The sequence below is a fragment of the Amblyomma maculatum genome, chromosome 10 (genome assembly GCF_055883805.1).
Source record: "Amblyomma maculatum isolate TAMU_Amacu chromosome 10, ASM5588380v1, whole genome shotgun sequence".
Classification (NCBI taxonomy): Eukaryota; Metazoa; Arthropoda; class Arachnida; order Ixodida; family Ixodidae; genus Amblyomma; species Amblyomma maculatum.
This window is the reverse complement of record NC_139353.1, coordinates 6,807,626-6,828,764: the sequence shown is the minus strand read 5'-3', so window position 1 is coordinate 6,828,764 and position 21,139 is coordinate 6,807,626. Positions and strand designations below refer to the sequence as shown.

Genomic DNA, 21,139 nt, shown 5'->3' with positions numbered 1-21,139 from the left:
TGAAGATTTATATGTCAATGCTTCTGTCCTCACTGCTAAGTAGCAAACGTCGGATGCCTGCCTGATGCTTGTATTTCGCACCCGCAGAGCCGTGCAATCCAGTCTGTTACCAGCCCCAGGATGGTAGCACCGTGCGGCGTTTTTATGTGTTTTTGTGCTTTTGTTTGCCCGCAAAACCAGCGAACCCCGTCTGCTACCTGCCGAAGGACAAAGGACCCTGCCGCGCACGCATTCCACGCTACTTCTACAACCAGACGTCCAAGTACTGCGAGGAATTCATCTATGGCGGGTGCAAAGGAAACCCCAACAAGTTCGAAACAATCGAGTCGTGCTTGAAGACATGCAGTACGTTACACAGTAGTCTGCATTCTTAGCTAGAAACGAAGAGTTTACGTGGCAGAGCATTCTGATAGCCAACGAATTTTCACACTCATCTGAAATTGTGAAAATAACGTACAAAAAGCCGAACATTTGTGATAGCTCTAGAAGAAACGTTCGCGGTTTTTCGCTGCAGTGCGTTATCGTAATGACGACGAAAAAGGTCGTCTAATATACGTCCTTCGGCGCTGTACTGTTTTTCTTCCTTTCTTAGCGTTGTCTCTTAAATGGTGTTTAAGAAATGTCGGCTCTAACTGAGGAGAGAAAAAATGTCCAGTATGACGGTTCCTCCTATGGTTCCTCAAATTTGCCCTGATTTTTGAGTCGTAGTACTTTACTAAATATGGCAGTACTTTTTTGGTAGTTTACTTTTTACGTTAACCGTTGTAATATGCCAGCGAAACGATACTTTCAGTTTTGTGCCCCACAGTGCGTACATGTTTTTAATAACCTTGACAAGTCTTCCCAAATACGCTCCGTATAGCACATATATTTTGCCGTGTTTTAAGACAATGAATGCAATATATACTATAAAGATGAAAGACACCGGCAGGAATTACTGAATAGTTGCTCTAAGGAGAGAAACCTATACTTGTAAGGGGTAAAACGGCATAATGGAGTGAAATTAGAAAAATTCTTAAATGGGATAAAAATTTAAACGCCAATGCGTGTGGAATAAAAGTCTGTATAATGGTTTTATTTATCTACCATACCGTTTTTCGCTATCACAAGGATACTGTTACTTTTGGCGTATTTTTTGCTTTGTTTCATCATTGACGTTTCACGAGCAGCATTCACAGTTCGCCTCATACATTCTCACATTTACTCTGATCTCTTTCTCTCAAAATAGACCTCATATTGCACTCGCGTATCCTGGCATCCTACAGGTTGTGGAGATACACACCAAGTTGAGCTGATACCATGGCTTGCGAAGACCACTGCGAAAAAATGAAAAAGAGTAATATCAGAGTGGCAATATTAGGGACGAGCACTATCACTAATACTTCTACAACGATGATCCGTAATACTTCTGCACAACAGTATTATGGATCTCTATCATTATTATAATTAGAATCGCTTAAGAAAATTAGGGATCTCGCTGCAAAATAGATATGTCACCGTAACTGAAAACGAATATTTTTTTATCTTTTTCTTTTTTTTCAAAGGATGGATGGTAACATAAAAGCAGCTCTACTAAGTGCTCAAATTAGTAGAGCGTAGAATAGGTGGCCAAGATAGTGACACGTCTCTCAGCCGAGGAGAGACCTGATTTGGCAACGACAAATCATAATCAAGGTCACTAAACATCAATAAAGCACAAATTGGTCGAAGTTTATCAGGAAGTATGACGTAACCGATAAAAAACTTTGAGCAACTTGAGCAATTGAGCAACTCAATCGACACACCAAAGAGTTGACGAAGTAGAGTCTAAATCCTGGTTTACTCTCTAGATCTGGTCCGAGCGACTCCGTATGCAATTATCAGCTACCGCACTGAAGTTCGAAAAAACACCTTCACAATAAGCACAATATAGCCAACTGTTATGTCTAGCTTTCACAATTTAGGAGGTAGTATTTTACTAAGTAGAGCCAAGAAGTTATGTATGCAGAAGTTATCTGGAAGAAGAATGGGCCCACTGCAGTCTCTTAGCCAGCGTAGCGCTCCGTCGAAATAGTCAGAGATCCTAGTCAAAAAATATTTCACAAAGAGGCGATATGTAATGTATTATTCAATTCTTATTTTCAGCAGGTATTCAACGACGTGGTTTGGGGAGAGCTGGGCATAAGGGTCAAGTTAGAATACCTCAGCAATCTACAATTGCTGATCGTTGTGTTGAGCTTGCCGTGTCCAAAATTTTACACGCTTTACTATTCTGAATAATTGTCATGTCACTGCACAAAGGTGTAAATCTCATCTGGAGATGAAAACTGAACCACCTGAGGTATCGTCGTTGCTGCGGCTTTGCAAATATAAAGTTATGTTATTAAAAAATATAGATCAAATCACAATTATAGAACGCATCTCCCATTTGAAATGTGCAGCCTGCATATCTATGATTAATTTCAAGGAGTGAAATTCAGAGCTGCGTATTTTCTCACGCGGAGTCAATTCCGGCAGCTGAGCCTCTCTACAATAGAGACAAAAGTAAAGGCGTCCGCGTATTGTGCATTGTCAGTGCATATAATGAATCCCAGATGAACGAAGTATCCAGAACCTTTTTATTATAGGCTGAATCTCTTAGGGACATTAAAAATCCTAAACAAAACTAAACCTGTTTTGAAGCGAAAGCTCGGCTACTGCAGGTAGTTCGAGCCATTTGGTATGCACGGTTTTCACTGATGGAAACTGGGAAGTCAAACTTCTGTGTTAACCCTGGTGGTCGCCATGTGACTTTGGGGCATAGTCACGTAGGCCACCAACATCAAATGGCCCGTGACCACTGTCCAGGTCAAGGTCACGTGACCTGGTGGTAACCATGTGACATTGCGGTATAGCCACTAGACCACCTAGTGGACCGTGACCCCTATCAAGGTCACGGTCACGTGGCCTGGGGGTCGCCAGGCTCTGACCACTATCAATGTCAAGGTCACGTTGAGAGACGTCAAGGTCAAGGTAACGTGACCTCGTGGTCGCCATGGGACTGCGGCTAGCAACGTAAGCCACCAAGTGGCCCGTGACCACTGTCAAAATTAAGATCCCTTAAGGTTACATCAAAGTCCCGTGGCCTGGTGGGCGCCATGTGACTGGGGCATGGCCACGCCACCGTGACCAGTGTCAAGGTCCAGGTCACGTGATCCGATGATTATCATGTGACTTTGGGGCATAGTCACTTAGCCACCAAGCAGCATGTGGTCGTTCTCAAGGTCAAGGTCAAATGAGGTGACTTCAGTGTGAAGCGGTAGTAGAGGACGCTAGGGGGCGATGCGTATATAAATAGGAGTATGCTAGTAAGCATGCTAGTCACAAGGACGGAGAAATAAAGAGCATTAAGCAACAGGTGAAAAACGCAGAAGCTAAAAATTGGATAAATTCGATGGAAAAGAAACAGAATGTGGAATTATACCGAAAGTGTAAAATGCAGAAGGAAGCTTTCTTTGATAACTCAAGAGGCAGTGCCTGCTTTTTGAAGCTAGATCAGGATGTCTTAGAACACGCAGCTACCAAAAGAAATTTAACAATGAAGATGATGCATGTGCTGTATGGGGTAACTCCAGTGAAACAATTGACCATATTATACTCGAATGTAATGGTATCCATCCGGAAGTTGATGCAGGCGCAGTCACTGTTCCTGAAGCTCTGGGGTTTAGAGATACCAGTGGCCGGCTGAATAAACCGGCGGTGAAAACTAGCAAAAAACAACTGGAAGATTGGTGGCTTAAAACCAGAGAAGTGACATAATGTTAGTAATGTAGAAACAAAAATTTAATAAATAGAATGACGGTTTAGTTAACCAATCTAAATTAATAATTAAGATATAGGAAGAAAAATGAGCATGATAGCCACTGCTACCACCCCGTTTCAAAGGGGACGCTCCTATATTCCATCCATCCAGGAGCTCCTCGGCTCCTGCATAGGTTACATCGCTGCGCAAGATGGAGGGCCAATACCCTGCTACAGTAGCGCGGCGGAACACGAAGAAGGCACGTCGTAATGAGGCCCTTAAAAGGCTGCGTGCCGAAGAGCAATGGCTTAACGTTTGGAAAAACGCACAATGTGTTTATTCCAAGCTTGGCAATGAGCGTAGCCATGTACAAGCTTGCGCTTCCCTCCAGAGTTAAAAGTTAAACCAGCTAATTTTTCTTCATAGCTGACGCACATAAAGTATCACCACTCCTCTTAGTCTAAGTGTTGAATCGTCTTTTTCTTCTTAGGCCACATTTCTCTGATCCGTATATTTCCTCATTATAATTTCCAGGCTGTTGCGCTCCACCTACGATCTTTCCTCATGTTCATCTAAACGCATCGGTTATTTGTTAATGTTTGGGCTATTCCCTACGAATAACTTTACGTTTCATACTTTTTTGCAACTAGCAACGATGTAAAACGATCTTCCCCATGAATTAGTAGCCTCGGCCAGCCTATGACCCCTGCCAGATAAAGTCACATCCTGCCTTTACCAAGAAAAAAGAATTCCTTTTAGTTTATTTTGATAGTGGCATCACTTATTTATATTTTGTAAAAGAACATCTTTAATGAACGAAAGCAAAATGAAGTGTTTCCCTATAAGCGTTTTTTTTTTTTTCCTGCCCAGAAATTGGCAGCCATTGAAGTATCCGTGTCGCCTTTGAATCACTCGGCAAGAGCAGAAAAACAAGCTCGAGAAACTGCTTTAGGACAGGAAGGAATGAGCTTGTGTAATAAAATCGTCGTGCGGCTTTTACACTTGTTGCAACTGTGCAAAGCACATGAGAGCAGGTTCATTTCTGAGCAGCCCCATTTTTTTCTTCCATCTATTGATGATAGAGGAATAACGCGCTTTTCTCGTGTTCTCCCAAAGCGAGCAGTGATAAACAAATGAACGTTTGACGTAACGTCACAAGTCTTGTAGTAGGATGCTATTCTAAGGTTTCTTTTTAGAATACGAACACTGTATTGTGAGATGATGTTTTTAAGTGTTGAGTCTGTCGCTTCTGAATTGAAGATTACATTCGGCTGTAATGCGAAGGTAATAACTAGCTACAAACCAATTTACCAGTCCCAAAGACCTGTCGATGAGGCAAATAGACGAAGAAATGGACGCATCATCAATCTGCAAAGGGAACGAGCCAAGCCGCTTAATGCTTGAAATGTAATTTTGACTTTTAATGATCAGCCTCTAATTTTGTCACTCCATTAAAGCAAATTTTTCTTTACTCCCTTTCAGAGCCCGCTGAACTAAAAAACAGTCCCATCAGGCTCGTGTCCGAACCCCGTAAGTACTGGGTCTCCTTCATCCAATGGTCTCGACATGCTATCTAAAGTGTTTGATGTTCATGCTGCTAAATATTTGGACGCGTCGTGCCCGGATAACTGAGATGCATATTTAAATCTATTTGCGACAACCCGCACGTAGTCATTTCAAGCGAGATGTGGGAAATAAGCGCTCAATATAAATTTTAAGACTAGCCCTCGCGCTTTGTTACGCTGTACTTAATAATTGTTTGCTTGTTTCCTGAGCAGACAAGCTAATAATACCGACAAGGTGTAAATTTGTGATGCAATATCTCGAGCATTGTACTTTACCGCTAGGTGTACTTTTCTCATTTCGGGCCTCTGGGAACCCTCTCTAGGAAGGAGGGTGTGCTAGATTAACATCTCTGCCGTGTTTTCGCCAGCTTCATTGCATTTCATTACAACATTATGTATCATAAAATAGTGTCCCTTTCGACAAAAAACCATACAGAAGCGGTTGTTCCCGACCAAGCTCAAGTGCAGACTAGTGTCTCACCCTACGAAGAGATTCTTTGAACTCAAGGTCTTTCAGCATATTTTAACCGAGGTCATATTAACGAAGAGTTCGCTATCAGTGCCTAATAGATTTGATTTGGGACTGCTTCAAATTAACGTGACCAAGTTAACCTGATGATTTTACTTCTTTGTGTCTAACCCAACAAAACTTCAAAGCCAGTTCCACTGGTATTTCCGGCTTCTTCTAGCGATGTTCTATAACCGCCAATTTACGCTATCCCAGTCTAGAACGAAGTGTCCAACAGCAGTTCGTGTAATTCGCGGCAGCGTGTGAGCATTACATATTTCATAAGCGCAAGAGCCTCGGCGATGGGCAACTGCAGCAGCTTTCATGACACAAAATTGAGGTGGCATGAAAATCCCATGACGCCAATGCCTTGCTGTACAGTGCGCCAACGTATTTAAGGGGAAATGTATCCTCATTGATGATGAAAGATATCGTTCAAATAGTCATGACCGATTGTCGTAACCATCAATCATGACTGCACGTTGTACACCGCAGCATACTCAGCGTTCTACAGGTAACACATTAAGGTGCAGAGTGTATACAAACCATACTGGTAGCTATGACTTAGTCACAGTCATGACCCATTACTCAGACTATCTACATTCTCATTCTCACACCAAAAAAGTGCGATTTGTGTCGAATTTGTATTAATAACGATATTGTTGCTCTCATTGTTGAGAAAAAAATGTCAGATGCAGGCTTGATCCCTTTTTTCGCCCTCAGAGCCATCCAACCCAGTCTGCTACGAGCCTAAGGTCAAAGGACCATGCCGAGCTCATATGCCTCGCTACTTCTACAACCAGACGACCAAGTACTGCGAGGAATTCGTTTATGGCGGCTGCAAGGGCAACAAGAACAACTTCGTAACAATTGAGTCCTGCTTGAAGACATGCAGTAAGTGCCCTATTGATATCTTTTTCCCGCCTATAGACAAAGAGTTGATGTGGAGAAAAGAAAATCATGTTGTCCCAGAAAAGTTTCACGTTTCCCTACCAAGCTCCAACTATACAAATATTTCATAACAGAAAACAATATCTGTTGGCATTAGGAGATATACTTGCTGTATTATGGGGCAGCTCAGTTTTATACGCAACAAATATATCCTCCGCGTAAATTAGTCTTTACTTCGGGTACTTTATTTTCATGCGTATAGGGGGTGCATTAAAACCTTCAGAAAACAGTTCAGGGCTGTAAACACGAAGTGCAAAAATTTCTCATTAAGAACTTTTCTATATGTGGAGTTGCTTTATCGGGTGAAATGTTTGCCTAAATTTTTAAAATGTGAATGAAATCAATTATCTGGTAGCTTAATGTCATAGTAGACGTTCAAATATGTTATATACTACATATAGAAGCATGCATGATTTTGGTAACCTTGACAACACTTATATGGTAGGGATATATGAACATTGTTGTTTTGCAATTGTACCGAGAAAATTGGCACCAAAGACTATTAGGAATTAAAAGACAGCAGCCCGAATCGCTTCGGCAACTGTAATACGAGAAACAATGTTTGTAAAAAAGAAATGCGCACACTATAGCAACATTGCAATAACCTGTTAAAAACACAAACAAGAACTTCAGAGGTACATTTTCACGAAGATGTTGTGTGCTGTTCTTGGAGAAGGGTACTCCCATCCGCATTTTTGAGCTCTCCGCAAGAAGCCAAATATTCCTTCTGTGTGCTTTTATTGCTTTATCATTGCATCCTGAAGAGTGTTTGCTCAAATTTTCCAGTCCTATCAAATTGGCTGTCGATATCGTTACACGAATTCTTCGACTTCGCTGCCTTGTCGCTAGTGTTACAAATTCAGGTTGCTCTATATCATTGGAAGCAGAAGGATAAGTTTTAATTAATTTCATTTTCAGAGGTCGAATACGTCGGCGTCAACGTCACTAGCGTGCTTCTTCATAAACATGGTGGGTGAAAGAATTCTTATTTCCCTATTTGGTTTTGTTAAAGCCATCTATACCAGTAATAAAACTAGCTACGGTTTAGCTCTGGTGAAACCTGGGCCCGCTTGCACAAAACAATCTTAAGACTGTCTTAGCTAAGTCCAGACTAACTGGAGTCTAAAGAATAGGCCACTAGCATGGCCGCTTAAGACTGTAGTCAAGACTGGGCTTCAGTCCTGACTTGAATAAGTCGCTTGTGTGATTACGACTCTAGTGCTGTCTTGGTTAAGACACAGGGACGCCAGGTGTCTAAGTAGAGAAATTAGGGAAATACAGGGATGCGCTGGCACTGTCCCTGCTGTAAGATGTACACATTCCGTCAATTTTGCGTTGTGTAAAACCCGTGCCATTGCTTTTTGCAGCTTAAGATTGTGTTACGAGGAAAAATGCCTCAAGTGGTTGCTGAGGCAGTTCTGGGAAGCCACTCTGGTGAACATGAACCCGAAGCGTTCGACGTTTGGAACACGAGCCGTCTTAAATAAGCTTGGTCTTTCTAAAGACACCATTTAAGTCTGGACTTAGCTCGGACTTTATCGTGCAAGCCGGCCCGGGATGTAATCGGGAGCTTCTTTTGCCTGCTATATTACCCCCCATCACACCCTATCCGTGTATACGGCACTACGTTATTGGGGACGCTTAAGCTCAGCCGTTAAGGGTATGACGCGAGAGCGCAAACTACCAGCCCACATATAACGTCCAGCTTTATCCAAGCCTTATAGACGCGCATGCGTGTCCTAGGAGTAACGAGAAGGCAAAGGGTTCTGGCAGGCTGACTCTCATATCACCCTTTCATATGATAGGAGCGACCCGAATTGGCAGCTGCTGTCGGTTGCATAGGGGTATCGTGAATTCAAATGTCGTGGCAGGCTGATTCTAATGTCACCCTCCCACATGAAAGGAGATGCCCGAATCGGCACTATTTCAGGCACCTACCGACACTGACGCTGAAGGCTCGAGCTAGCTGGCGTAGTGAAGCTTCCGCTTCAAAATAGTTAAGAGCACGAACGGGCCTCGTACGTTGCAAGGCCCACTGGAGTAAACTGAATCGGTACTTGCCCATGTACGAGGCCCCCTTGAAAGTAGCGGTTTGAAAGGGGTAAGGATATGAATGTTCTTTTTTACCATATTGCGCCTTCCCATACATGCAGACATCTAAAAAAAATTATCAGAAATTTGTCAACTACCTTACTAGTTAACATTATTCTTCTGTTTTTCGTTATCTGATAGGGTAATTGCGTATTTGAGCATGTGAAACTTGCTATGGATATGAACAATGGACAGTTCCAAATTTATGATTACAGCTAGATAGCTGAATGCAATAGCTGAAAATAAAATTATCAAACGTTTGTCAACCAGCTTACTAGTTAAAATTACTCCCCTGTTTTCTGATGTGCACTAGCACAGGTACAACTGTGCCGAAGAAACCATCTTCGTGTCTCAGAAAGAATATTTATAAGAATTATGAAAGGCCAGTTTTCTTGGAACACCTGTTATGCATTTTGCTGCGCCGAGCTTCATAAAATGAACTGAAGCTTTCCTAAAGGCCGGCATTCCTTACCCACTGTGCTCACTTCTGTGTACACTTTCAGCCCTCAAAAACCGGGTTTGCCTGCTACCCAAGAAAGAGGGCCCATGCTTCGGCCACATGCCTCGCTACTACTACAACACTACCACCGATACCTGCGAAGAGTTTATCTACGGTGGCTGCAAGGGCAACAAGAACAGGTTTGAAACGATTGAAGAGTGCCAGCGCACATGCGTAGGTAAGCGAAGTCTGCTTCTTGAGCCGCTTCCGGAAACTTCACCTATTAAAGCTTTGTTAGTAAGCGAAGTGAAAATAATCACGAACGTGACTAGGAAATGTTACGGCAACTGAATTGCCTGAATGAGAGCCTATGTTTGGCGGCTATACAGTAAGCGTTTCGCTCAGGCAGAACGTATATTACAAGAAATTATTTAGGCCGCGGCTGCTACAACAGCTTCTTCTTACGTGGTCGGCACGGTTTTCTTGTGCACTCAAACACGGCGCAGTATCTGCTTACTTAGAGTTAAAGAATCATAATTAAAACAATGAAAAAAAAAAAAACAAGAGAGAATGATTACGCTTAAGTTATACGCACGGTATCCTGGGTAAGTCGCTAAACTGAGTGAGATCAGGTCTAAACGCTGGTGATTTTTTGTAAGCTGTACATTTTAATTCTTTTCCCGATTCCTTCCTTCAGTGCGTGGTCCAGTTTTCCACCCGTCAAAATATATTACCTCCTGTTGCTTATAACTGATCTGTGCACACGTGCACGGATCGTCTTACGAAACTTTCAGACCCATTAGGAGCGCAGGATACACGACACCGGAGTTTCCTTCCATAGCAGGAGGGCCCCGCGTGCACGAAGCAAATCCTGGTAATCGACGGCGGAAAGCGAATTATTGATATTGTGCGACTCTTTAGCACCCTATGTATGACGCGAGTGTCCGTGAATACCATCAAGTTCATTTTATAAAAGTAGACATGAGAAGATCGAGAAGAGCACTCATTTGCCCTCCGCGCTCACTAAAAATAATCAGTTTAAAGAGAATACCAAATATCTGGGAAAACGATGCCTCTTTGTAATTGTAATTCAGCGATACCGTAGCATGTGGCCAGCGCTGAAATCGCGTAGCTGCAGTAGACGAAAGCCGGAGAAAAGCGCTTTCGGATGCTGTAAAGTACACAGGCTACTCGAGGCTTCATTATGCAGATATTCGCGAACTCTGAATGCGCAATGATTCTAAGAGGAAAGCACTTAAGTGTCGCTTTGCTTACTGAGCTCCGCTTCTGTAGAATAAGGGAGCACGAAGAATTGCAATGCCAGTGCATTTCGTCATTAAGCAGTGTTAATTCTGAGCACGTTCTTTTTGCAATAGCGCAGTGGGAAATGAATAGAGTGCATCCATCCTGTCCTATTTCACTATATTTTCTTTAAGTTAATGTAAGATCGTGTGTAAGTGACAAAGCGTCAAACATTTATTACAGCGTTATGGTTTGGAGCTTCAGCAGTCAACTTATTGCATGCATCTAACCTGCAGGAGGTATGAAAGCAGCCTCACCGTACCGCATAAAAAGAATGAGGACCAGTTTTCACGAAGACACAAATAAATATTTATTTTGAGAAAACCTTGGTTTGGGCGAGTTCGAAATTTTCAGTACATTAGTGCCGGCCTCACCTGCTTCTGCGTTGTCCTTAACTTTTTTGTGGTATGTTTATAGAACGATACAATAATACTTTATACATTTTAACCAGTTTTTACCTCCTGCTATCGAAGTTAGAGCTTTGTTGATAAATGTGTCAGTCACACATTATCTCAGTCATGAATTACGTTGCTACATTGCTCGCATGATGTAGCATTTTAAGGAAGAGCGCTTAAGGTTCGTGTATTCGCTCACTTTGAACACACCAGATGATACAAATACAGTTTTGAAGGTGTAACGCCAATACAAACTGATTTTTTAAGGAACCTTCCAAGCCTGGGCCCACGCGAAACCATGGTTATGATCAAGGCGTGGATATTGTATACATTTTGTAATTTCATCTTGAGTTTGTTTTAATCCGCACCTGAAAGCAGCTATAAAATATCTAGACCAAGTTCTAAACATCCTACGGCGGGCTCAGTAGGTTGGAAGACTAAAGTTATGATGCGGCTATTTCTTGGGTTGTAAAGGATAATTGTGATGCCGTTTTCAGGTAAACTTTTTTTTTTTTTTTTGCGGTCATGGATGGAATTCTATTTTGTGCACCAGCGAAGCGCTTCGTTTTTGAAGCCAGAATTTGTTTGAAAACAAAGCTGCAGTATTCCTTACATGTGGCGCTGCATATCGTGTATCCTGTTTATCGCGTATCTGTTAACTACAAAGTAGAGATTTTATTCACCTCATTCGCTATCAATTATTGGTGCTTACCGCGCGCTGGTATTTTAGCTGTGTCTGGGGCTTAGAGGTTTGGAAAGAAATAGTAGAACAGCAGGAAAAATCAGTAGACTGGAAATGTTCGGAGTTCACACATTCATAACAAAATTGTGTCTCTATATTGTCATGAACCGTTCTAACCTGTATTTGTTCTTTTCTTTTAAGAACACTTAAAACAACTATTTAGTGGGATGACTTGCTGCCGCAAAATAACTGAGCAACTCGGCAACGGCAACTCAGCAAATGTGCTCGTCGGTCGTCGAATAAGGAATGCCCGTCGCACTCGTAACAGTCAATTCAAAGGCGGCGAAGAAATGTCTAGATAAAGCAGTAAACGGTGCCTAGCATATCCTGGAACATAGCAGGAACACACGCGAATGGCCTGAATTTTCAGACACATCTCGGCGCATCTGGCGCCACAAAGAAAATGATAAAGTTGCGTCTCGCGACAGTGAGCATGAGCAAACAAAGAATAAAGAATTTTTCCGTGCGCTAGAATCAGAATAATAAGGCCGCCTGCCAGCGGCTGTCTAAAAAGAACAAATGAAGATCACAACGGTTCGCGACAATATGACGAAATTTTGAACTTGTAAAATGAAGTTATGTGTGGTTGTGTAGAAATCGTTTTCGAAAACAATTATTTTCAGAATTACTTCTTTAATTCTTTGTCATTAGTCAAGGGTGGTAATTTGAAGTTACTTTCACTCACTAGATCTACAAACGAAGATTGGGAAGATCGATGACGTATGTAAAAACAACTGGGTAATTAACGTCGTAGCCGATTTGGAGAAAAAATGGATATGCACAGAGCCCGCAACGCGATGGCAAGGTAACATATAACAGAAGGTTTCTAAAGGTAAACGACCAAATTCTAACAGTCCGAAAGTCTATCAGTGGGCGCCAGAGTGTTATGTTTCAGATGTGAAGTCGTTCACGGCAATAAGCAAGTACAGCGTGCAAAAGGATCGCTTAATTGAAGGAATCGGAAGATAGGCTTGTGCCCTGCAGATCACTTTGTTAGCTCACGATGAGAAAATGGGAAAACGAAGGACCAACGCTCGGCCTCAAGTCTTTCATTGTATTCTATGTCCGTTGAGTTCATTTTTCTGCGCAAACGTCTGTTGCGAATATAAAATTTGCTTCGTTTTCAGAGCCCGACATCGTGCAATCGGTGCCCAGCATAAAGCTCGTCTCCGAACTTGGTAAGTTAATAAATGAGTGCGTTTGGAAGAGCGGTAATCAGCACACTATTGGAGCCAACAGTTACCGCCTGTGCATTTATAGATTCACTGGAGGTGTACTTTACAGTAAAGGCTCGTAATTGCAGATATTCCGTTCTTTGTAATGTAGTACGCAGTTTAAAAAAGCCAACAGACAGCGATGCCAAAGAAAGGACAGAAGATTGTTTATGTTCTTCTTTAATTCCTTCTATGGCATGGAATAGCTCTACAGTAAGTTTATGGGTAAAATATTCATTATATATAAAGAAAAAGAAAAGGAACAACACGTCATCAATGGGTTCCGAACCCGCAAGTTCCGAATTTCGCGTTCAGCGGGCTTACCAACCCAGCTGCAGAGATAGATGTTCAGTCTTCTGTTTTCTTGTATATTATTATTGCTTGTAACCGAACACTGGCAGTAATCACCAGCGCCGCCCTCATCTATAGCGGCGAACGTGGGACGTCCTGTATTGCCACGAGTCGCACGTGGAATGTGATTGACAGGCAGAGCGGAAGCTGTGCGTGGTCCCTTTTACGCTACTACCTATGGCTTCAAGACTGCCAGAACTGAAAGCCCTGCCCTATCTATGCGTACCACATGTCGACAGTCTGAGCTGGCTTGTATTTTCTCTTTGTTTTGACCAAAAAGCGCCGCAACATGTGCACTTCAGGCAATGTAATAAGTTGCATTCCATCCATGCCCGTTGGCTGTGTTATTAGTTGGTGCTTGCACAAAATAATAAATTATTAAGAAATTATCATACAAGAATATGTAATCATGAGTCACTTTCCTATGCGCACATTCTGACTCGAAAACGATAAAATCCCCGTTCTGCAAAAAAAAAAAAAAAAAAAAAAAAAACTTCGTTGCCAACGTCCTGGAGGAAACATCGTGTGCATGGCTTTGACAGGTGGCATGCCTGACAGCTACCATTCGAGCACTCATTCGTCGATGGGTGGTATGACGTAACGATATCACACAATGTCATAAAGTTGGAAGACACTTCAATCTCTTTATTATTATATGAAGGGTACTACTGCTAGGCCGCGTTGGTATGGTTTTCCGGCTTCGTAAAAGTGAGGCTCTATATATCTATGCCTGCTGGTCACTTACTAGCGGTACCTGCATAACGTGGTAGCTTATGACTGCAGAATGTGTTTGGTATAAGCGGCACACGTTAAGGGATTAGTAATTGGGCGAGCAGAGAACGCGTTGCGCTAGCGACGAACTGCAACGAGAGGCATAGACGGGAGCCATGAACGCTATCGCATCACACCCGTAAAGGTGCAGCTTAAGTGTCTCCCGTAAACATTTTACGCTTGAGTACCATATATTGGAAGCGAAATGCGACACGGTCTGTTTAGCGACACCTCTGCAGGTATTAAACTCTAACATCATAGACGTCTGCGAGCTTGGAACCTTGTGAATCTTTGGAGTAAAAGATGCTATCATAAGGTGCTGTATAGCACAAAGTATAGATTATTCGAAGACCAGTGCTGGACGTACTAAAAGACAGCAAAAAAGACCGGTAATACATGAGCTGTCAAGATGTACAATAAAATAAATACCCTGAGGCAAGGTTAGCAAACAAAGAAGCAAGGTCCCAAAACATGAACTGTGTTTGGGCATGCGTTGAGCTCCTCTGCCCAAGCGTTGACTGTTCCTGAGTTCGTTCGTACTAACGGCTTTGTGCACTGTCATCCACAAAAGACCCGGTGTGCATGGAGCCCAAGAAGCCTGGGCCGTGCGGCGCTTACTACCCTCGTTACTACTACAACACCACAACCGGGACTTGCGAAAAGTTCATCTACGGGGGCTGCCAGAGGAATGGAAACAACTTCGAGACAATTGAAGAGTGTCAGGAAAAATGTACAGGTATGAAGAACTTCGACTTTAAGGCGCTCGTTTAAAGGAGAATATACAAACCCTGACCATATATCTTATGACCACACAAACGGCCATGGTGCAGCGCCGAACCGCGAGGCTACCGGGATGAAATTCTCATTCATCCTCAGGTAAACCTGCAGTGTCTTCTCTAGATGAATGAAGAAAGTGCCGTTTACTATAAGTGCAAAGGCGAAAATGTACGAATATTGCCATTAGTCCTGCAGGCGTCAAGCAGTGATATCATTTATTTGAGATGATGCGAAAAACTACCACCTGGAGATTGTCTTGCAAGCTTGATTAAATAATCATTGAATTCAGCTCAACTGTGTGATTCTCTATTACAGGGTATTTATAGCACAAATGGTACTAAACTATGGCAGTAATACAGAGCCTCTATTTCGTAGGCTCACATCGGTCAAAAACCATTTACATTGCCGCTTAACACATGCATGTACCAGATAATGAAAACGCAGCACTGATGGGCAGCTAGAAGATACATCAACAATACCGATGTTTGGGTCCCTTGGTATTGATCTATCTTGTAAAACGTTCACAGCACGAAAAAAAAAAAAACGAGAGCAAGAGTGTAGTTAAATTTAATTAATTAAAATATCTAAAATAAATATATAAGAATTAAATTATATGGGAAGCGCAGTATTCATCCTGTAGTGCGTGTTTGTTGTCCTTACTTATTTCGTGGTACGAACGTTTTCCGAAGATAAATCAGGCAAACGAGCGACACTGTCTTGAAATGGGCTTCGCATCAAGAACACACAGCTCTCAAAGAAATGTCAATCGTTAAGCAGAAACTGAAAGAAAAATTGATCGCATATTTTTGCTAAGTGTGCAGCAAACTGTTTGATCCTTAGCTGCTTTATAAGCGGATGGCTTCAGATTCGCCACCTGGAGATAGTTTCAAATTGAAAGACTGCTGTCGAGAGTCGCGATCCTCTCTAATTTAGGACATAATGAACATCCCTTTTCTCTTCGACTACCGGCTAAGGAAGAGTACCAGTGTGTTATCAATTCATTCTGCAGCAGCACACAAGGAGCGAATAAATAGAAACACATCGATTACTTGTCTCTACTTGATAGTGCTGCCTGGTTGGTCAATGGCAACTTCCTAGAGGAATAAATGATAGTTTCTGTTTTGGAAATTGAAGACCTCATCAGAAGTGCTATAGATTAGGACCTAGGCTAAAGTAATGCTCTTAACTGAAGCGACCTTTCGAGACATGGCAATTTGCAATGACCAGAAAATCTAGATGAATGAGCTATATAATGATTAAGCGAGTTTCGCATTCAACGCATACAGATAAAGCACTGAATATGGCTTTTTATACGCTGTGCCCTAGGTATCAACAGCCAAATGGAATCACGTTTCTGCTGATTCAGTCATTAAATGACATGATATGAGCTAAGAGGTGCCAATTTTGTTCACCTCACTACATTTGCCTGCAGTGTCCCTACCTAAAGAGTGCACCTACCCGAAGGACCAAGGACCATGTGATGCTCTCAAGACACACTTCTTCTTCAACACCTTGACCAAATCCTGCGATTCGTTCATCTACGGAGGGTGTGGGGGAAACGCCAACAACTTCCCCACCTACTCCGACTGCGAGCAAAGTTGTCTGAAATTCTAGGGCTTCATTCAGATCGGATAAGAAGTCGTGGCTAAAAATTGTCGACTTTGTTAGGCAGAGGCGTATACTAAAAGGGTGGGGCAGGAATAGTCTCGTGAGAGTTAAAACAGCTGTAAGCAACTGTGCTGGTTAACTTACTTGAAATGGCTGCTGACTGTGGCCTTTACGTAGACACGACGGTGCAGTCAGGGGGACTTCATAACATAACAAAATACATACATTGCCTCCAGGTTTTTCTGCAGCATTGTTCTTAGCGTAAGAACACTTCAATTGAAGCGGTATTTCTCAGTTCAGAGAGCAATAATTGTTTGACGCAAAAAAACCGTGCTTAATAACGCTTGCCGCTTGTGTATTTATCAAGCGTTTCAAAAGATATTTTATTCGCGTCCTTGGACATCTTCTCAATTGTTATAGGGGAAAGAAACATATGAATGAATAAAAGTTATGAGCGAAATATATGGCAGTCTCATAAATGGTTTACTCGTCTTTAAGCCACTAAAATTATATGAACTATTGCTCTTTCTTTTTATGAATAAATGTTATCCCTCTTATGGCATTCTTGATTTCTTTCTGTTATATTTTAACATTATTTTGTAGTTAGTAATAAAAAGCGAGACATACGTTAGGGAAAGGTGCAAATGTTCATAGGAAGAAATATCTATGTCCCATGAGTAGTGTTTCGGATACGCTAATAGTTGTTCTTGGCCTTTTTATAACAACGGATCGGTGCCTCTAAAAATCTTCCACGGGAAAACGGGTCAGATACCTGAATACGCCTCACATAAGGAGTTTTCTACACTTTCACATATAGCGCGAGAGGGGAAAAAGTAAGTATTTGGTGCAGTGTAGTTCTAAAATCTTTTAAACGAATATAAAATTTTCTAGAAGCGACAGAGCTATAGGGCTCTCATATGAATCAGACCTCATCTTAATATCTTCTTTTTTTTTGTGGATCCTGCAACCTTTGAAAATTTGCTTGATATTTATATAGTTCCGAGTAGAACTTCAAGAAGATCGTAGTGAAGTCTTTCGTTGTAAATGTTAAAAAGTAAAACAGAAATGAATAGTAATTAAAGCTTGATACAACAGAGCGAATATTTTGTAGTCATTTTGGCCGAGTCCACAATCATTGCACGCCCTCTCCAAAACGAGTACAATGGAAGCAGCTATGCTTAGTTCATATGAATACTCTCAAATGCTAAATGCTCGAACACTTCCCAATGCTGGTGCAATATTATGCGAGTGCTGCTCAGGACTATTATGTGGATATATTTTCCAACATCATTTTGATTCCATTTGATTTACACCTGGCGTCAATGGTGGCCAAATGCAGCAAAACAAAAAGTGAATAAATAAATGCCCAATTACATTTTACGATAACTTGAGTCGAAATCCCCAACCCGGCCTTCCCGCCTTCTAATAGCTACCAATATTACGTACAAACTGTTACCCTTATTACGAAAGTTGAGGGAGGCCTGGACCCCGATGGCCTGGACTAATAATGATGACGTGCACTATACAATTGTGTTCCTAGGCGTTTGTCGACCAAGGTGCAAGGTTGGGAAGGAACAAATGCATATTGTGTGCGTCATTTCCATCGTCTCTGGCATTGCTCTCAACATCAGCAGCATTAGTAGTAATGCAAACAGCTTGTGAAACGAAATAAAGGCTACTGTAAGGTTACAGCGGGATGAAGGTTACCGCGGCTACGTTGGCAGGCGTTCCACCTTGCGTCTCGCAATGCATGTCGGCTTATAATGCGAAAATTGGCCATAATCATAGCTCTGTCACAGTGGGACTTGCAGTATAATGCCCAGGCCAGTCAGAGCCTAAATGAATTCACTTCTTTCGTGATGGGAATAAACTTTACCTATCGAAATACTGCCGAAACGTGTATCGTAGTCACGATACGTTTGTTGCATCTGCAGAATGAGAGTAGGGTTTATTGGATTATCTGCTCACATGTGCCGGGAGATTCACGCATATACGAAGCTGACCCAGCCGGACGTTCGATCCAGGAGTCCGTGCGGCGCCTTTCATTTGGCGGTTCCTTGAACGCCGCACCGCACAGCATACAGAAACAGGCGCAGTACAGCAGTCATCAGCGGCGTTTCAATTGGTTTACAGAAAAGAAAACGGCATTATCTGTCACAGTTCTCCGCGGACACCTTAACCGAGCCGTAATGAAACGGAGTAAGGTGGGAGTGAAAAAAAGAGAGGAAGAGGTGCCGGTAGTGGAGGGCTTCGTACCAACGCAGCAGTTGTTTTCTCCTCATCGCACTTTAATGATCCAAAATACCCCCTATAATTTTGACTCATTTCACGGTGTATGCATAGGCTGAATCGTCACTACATAGAAATAAAAGCCAGAAACGGAAGCACTGCTCCAAACGAAGGAGTTTCACTTTAAGATCTGGTCCGCAGCACACCCCTCCTAACGCCCTTCAAGAAGTATGTCAGCAACGATGCTGCTTTCTCGACCTAATGGATGGCCACGTGTAAATGGGTACTGGGGCTCGGTCGACTCCCTGAATAGAAATCCAAGATGAATATCAAAGCGGAAGGCGAAATCCTCGCAAATTATTTCAGCTTTCAGCATCACGTCATCATTTCGCAAAGCCTTGCTTACTTGCAACAGTGCAACATGAAACTCTAGGCCTGGTCACAATTTCCTAACGCTCCCTACGTGAAGAAACCTTCAGGGCTGGAAGTGTCCCAAAACGCCTCCAGAAGCTGGCAACAATCCAGCATGGAGAATGCCTACGGACACAGACCAACCTTGCTTTACGTCGACAAATATAAAACATTCAACGCTATAGCCAAACGGGAGAGTTGGTGGAACGTACTGGATGGAAAAACAGCGCAAAAGACGAACACCAAAGCAAAGGAGCACAAGACGAGCGCTGTGAGCACATGTGAGCATATGGTAATCGGCAACTTCAATGATTAGATTGGAAGACTCAAGGCATCTGGCTACCCGAATGATGTTTTATTGTTGGGTTGTAACAAGATATCCAAAAAGCTTAAAAGTCCAGCCTTAGTGCCTTGTGCGGAAAAAGGAAAGGAAAGGAAAAACTGCCGTTCTGCCTTATGTACACCGCCTGTCACACAATCTTAAAAATGTGGCAAAACGATATGGCATAGAGGTTGTTTTTTCTGCACCTAAAAAACTTAAAAGAGTTTGTGCTATTTCGGAAAAAAAAAGCTGAGCATCAGAACGAACATGAACCAACATGTGGGGTTAAGCATGAAACAAAGTATGTGCCGTGTGCTGAAGGTGTAGTCTCTAAAATCCCACTATTATGTGGACAAGTGTACATTGAGCAGACGGGGCGGTGCATTAATACACGTTTGAAAGAGCATGCCAATAACTTAGACGCTAACAAACCTACTAATCTCGTTGACCACGTCCGTGACTGCGAATCTTGTTATCCTTCACTGCACTATTCTGATATTCTTTATAAGCACCCGGCCTGCTTAACACGTGAGATAATGGATGCCTACCACATGAGGAGAAAAACTAGGTTGTGTGTTAGTAAGCCATTCATTTTTCTTCATAAAAGTGAGATTGCGTGCCTGCATCCCGCGTAGCAACACGTGTTTGTGCTTGTCCTTTTTTCCATATATTGCGTTCCCTCTTTAATACACTTTCAATTGTGAGGCAGCACTCCTCTTGTGTTCATTTGCTGTGGTGTTTGTCTTTTGCGCTGTTTTTCCATCCAATAAAACCTTCAGATAAACCTAAACACCTAACTTTAGAAAATAGCGCAGTTCGGTCGTGTGGTCGAGGAGCCCTTTTAAACGCAACCAATCTGATCACAAGCGGAGTCCATCCTACGGTCGCCGTCATCGTTCCATAACGATGTCGCTATAACTAGTGGCAGTCGCCAGCACTATAGGATGTCCCATACAGTGTAAAATCCCAGGCTTCTACGTGATCTGGTTCTGTTCATGAGACGGTTTCGCCTTTCTAGGAGCGGCATGATGGACCGACACAGAAACTCCTCGCGATCAGCAAAGCCGGCCTATTCAGAGAACAGTTTCTGTGGTGTTCAAGATCAAACTCTCCTCACTTGCTGCATTTGCGTATCGTCTGAGACTTCGATGTGAGGGTAGAGCGATGGTACAATGCTGGTTTGACTATATATGACCGAGTCGAAATTTACGGCCTAGTTAAAGCATCCTGGAAGCTAATCAGTGTTGCCTTGTATGCCGTTTCTGTCAAAAGTAATGAGGCTGCGTGTATTGTTTCTCAGTCGCGTATGAAAATTGTAAGAGCTCCCAAAAGATCAAAAACTCTTCAACAATTCAAACAAAGGGTCGCCTTTACTGTCCAGTATTTAGAGTTTCAGGTTAAGTATGAACCTTCCAATATGGCGCTAAAAATCAAACGCTGCCGTCTGCTTATTTTGACAAAGACGGCACCTCTATGTTGTAAATTAATAAAACAAAATATGCAGCAATGTTGTACTGGTATTAACGCAATTGCCAGAGGGCTGATCTCATTTCGCCACCGAGTTATAGAAATCTACTGTCATAAAGTGAGACATTCTATTTTAGTTCTAGATGAAGACAAGATTTAGGCGTGCAAGCATTGCTGACATATTCGGTTAATGATCTTTCTACTAGAGCACTAAAAGGTTTTCAGAATCGTTCGCT

General features: G+C 42.4%; 1 protein-coding gene across 1 annotated transcript in view; it reads left to right on the top strand.

Moving 5' to 3' along the window:
* LOC146175481 (papilin-like) overlaps positions 1-21,139 on the top strand; it is a 142,066-nt gene that overhangs the window by 83,820 nt on the left and 37,107 nt on the right. The window contains 8 exon segments of the mRNA XM_084580814.1: positions 181-345; positions 5,243-5,290; positions 6,557-6,727; positions 7,703-7,753; positions 9,379-9,552; positions 12,881-12,931; positions 14,661-14,825; positions 16,299-16,475. Coding sequence (XP_084436940.1) covers positions 181-345; positions 5,243-5,290; positions 6,557-6,727; positions 7,703-7,753; positions 9,379-9,552; positions 12,881-12,931; positions 14,661-14,825; positions 16,299-16,475 — 1,002 coding nt within the window.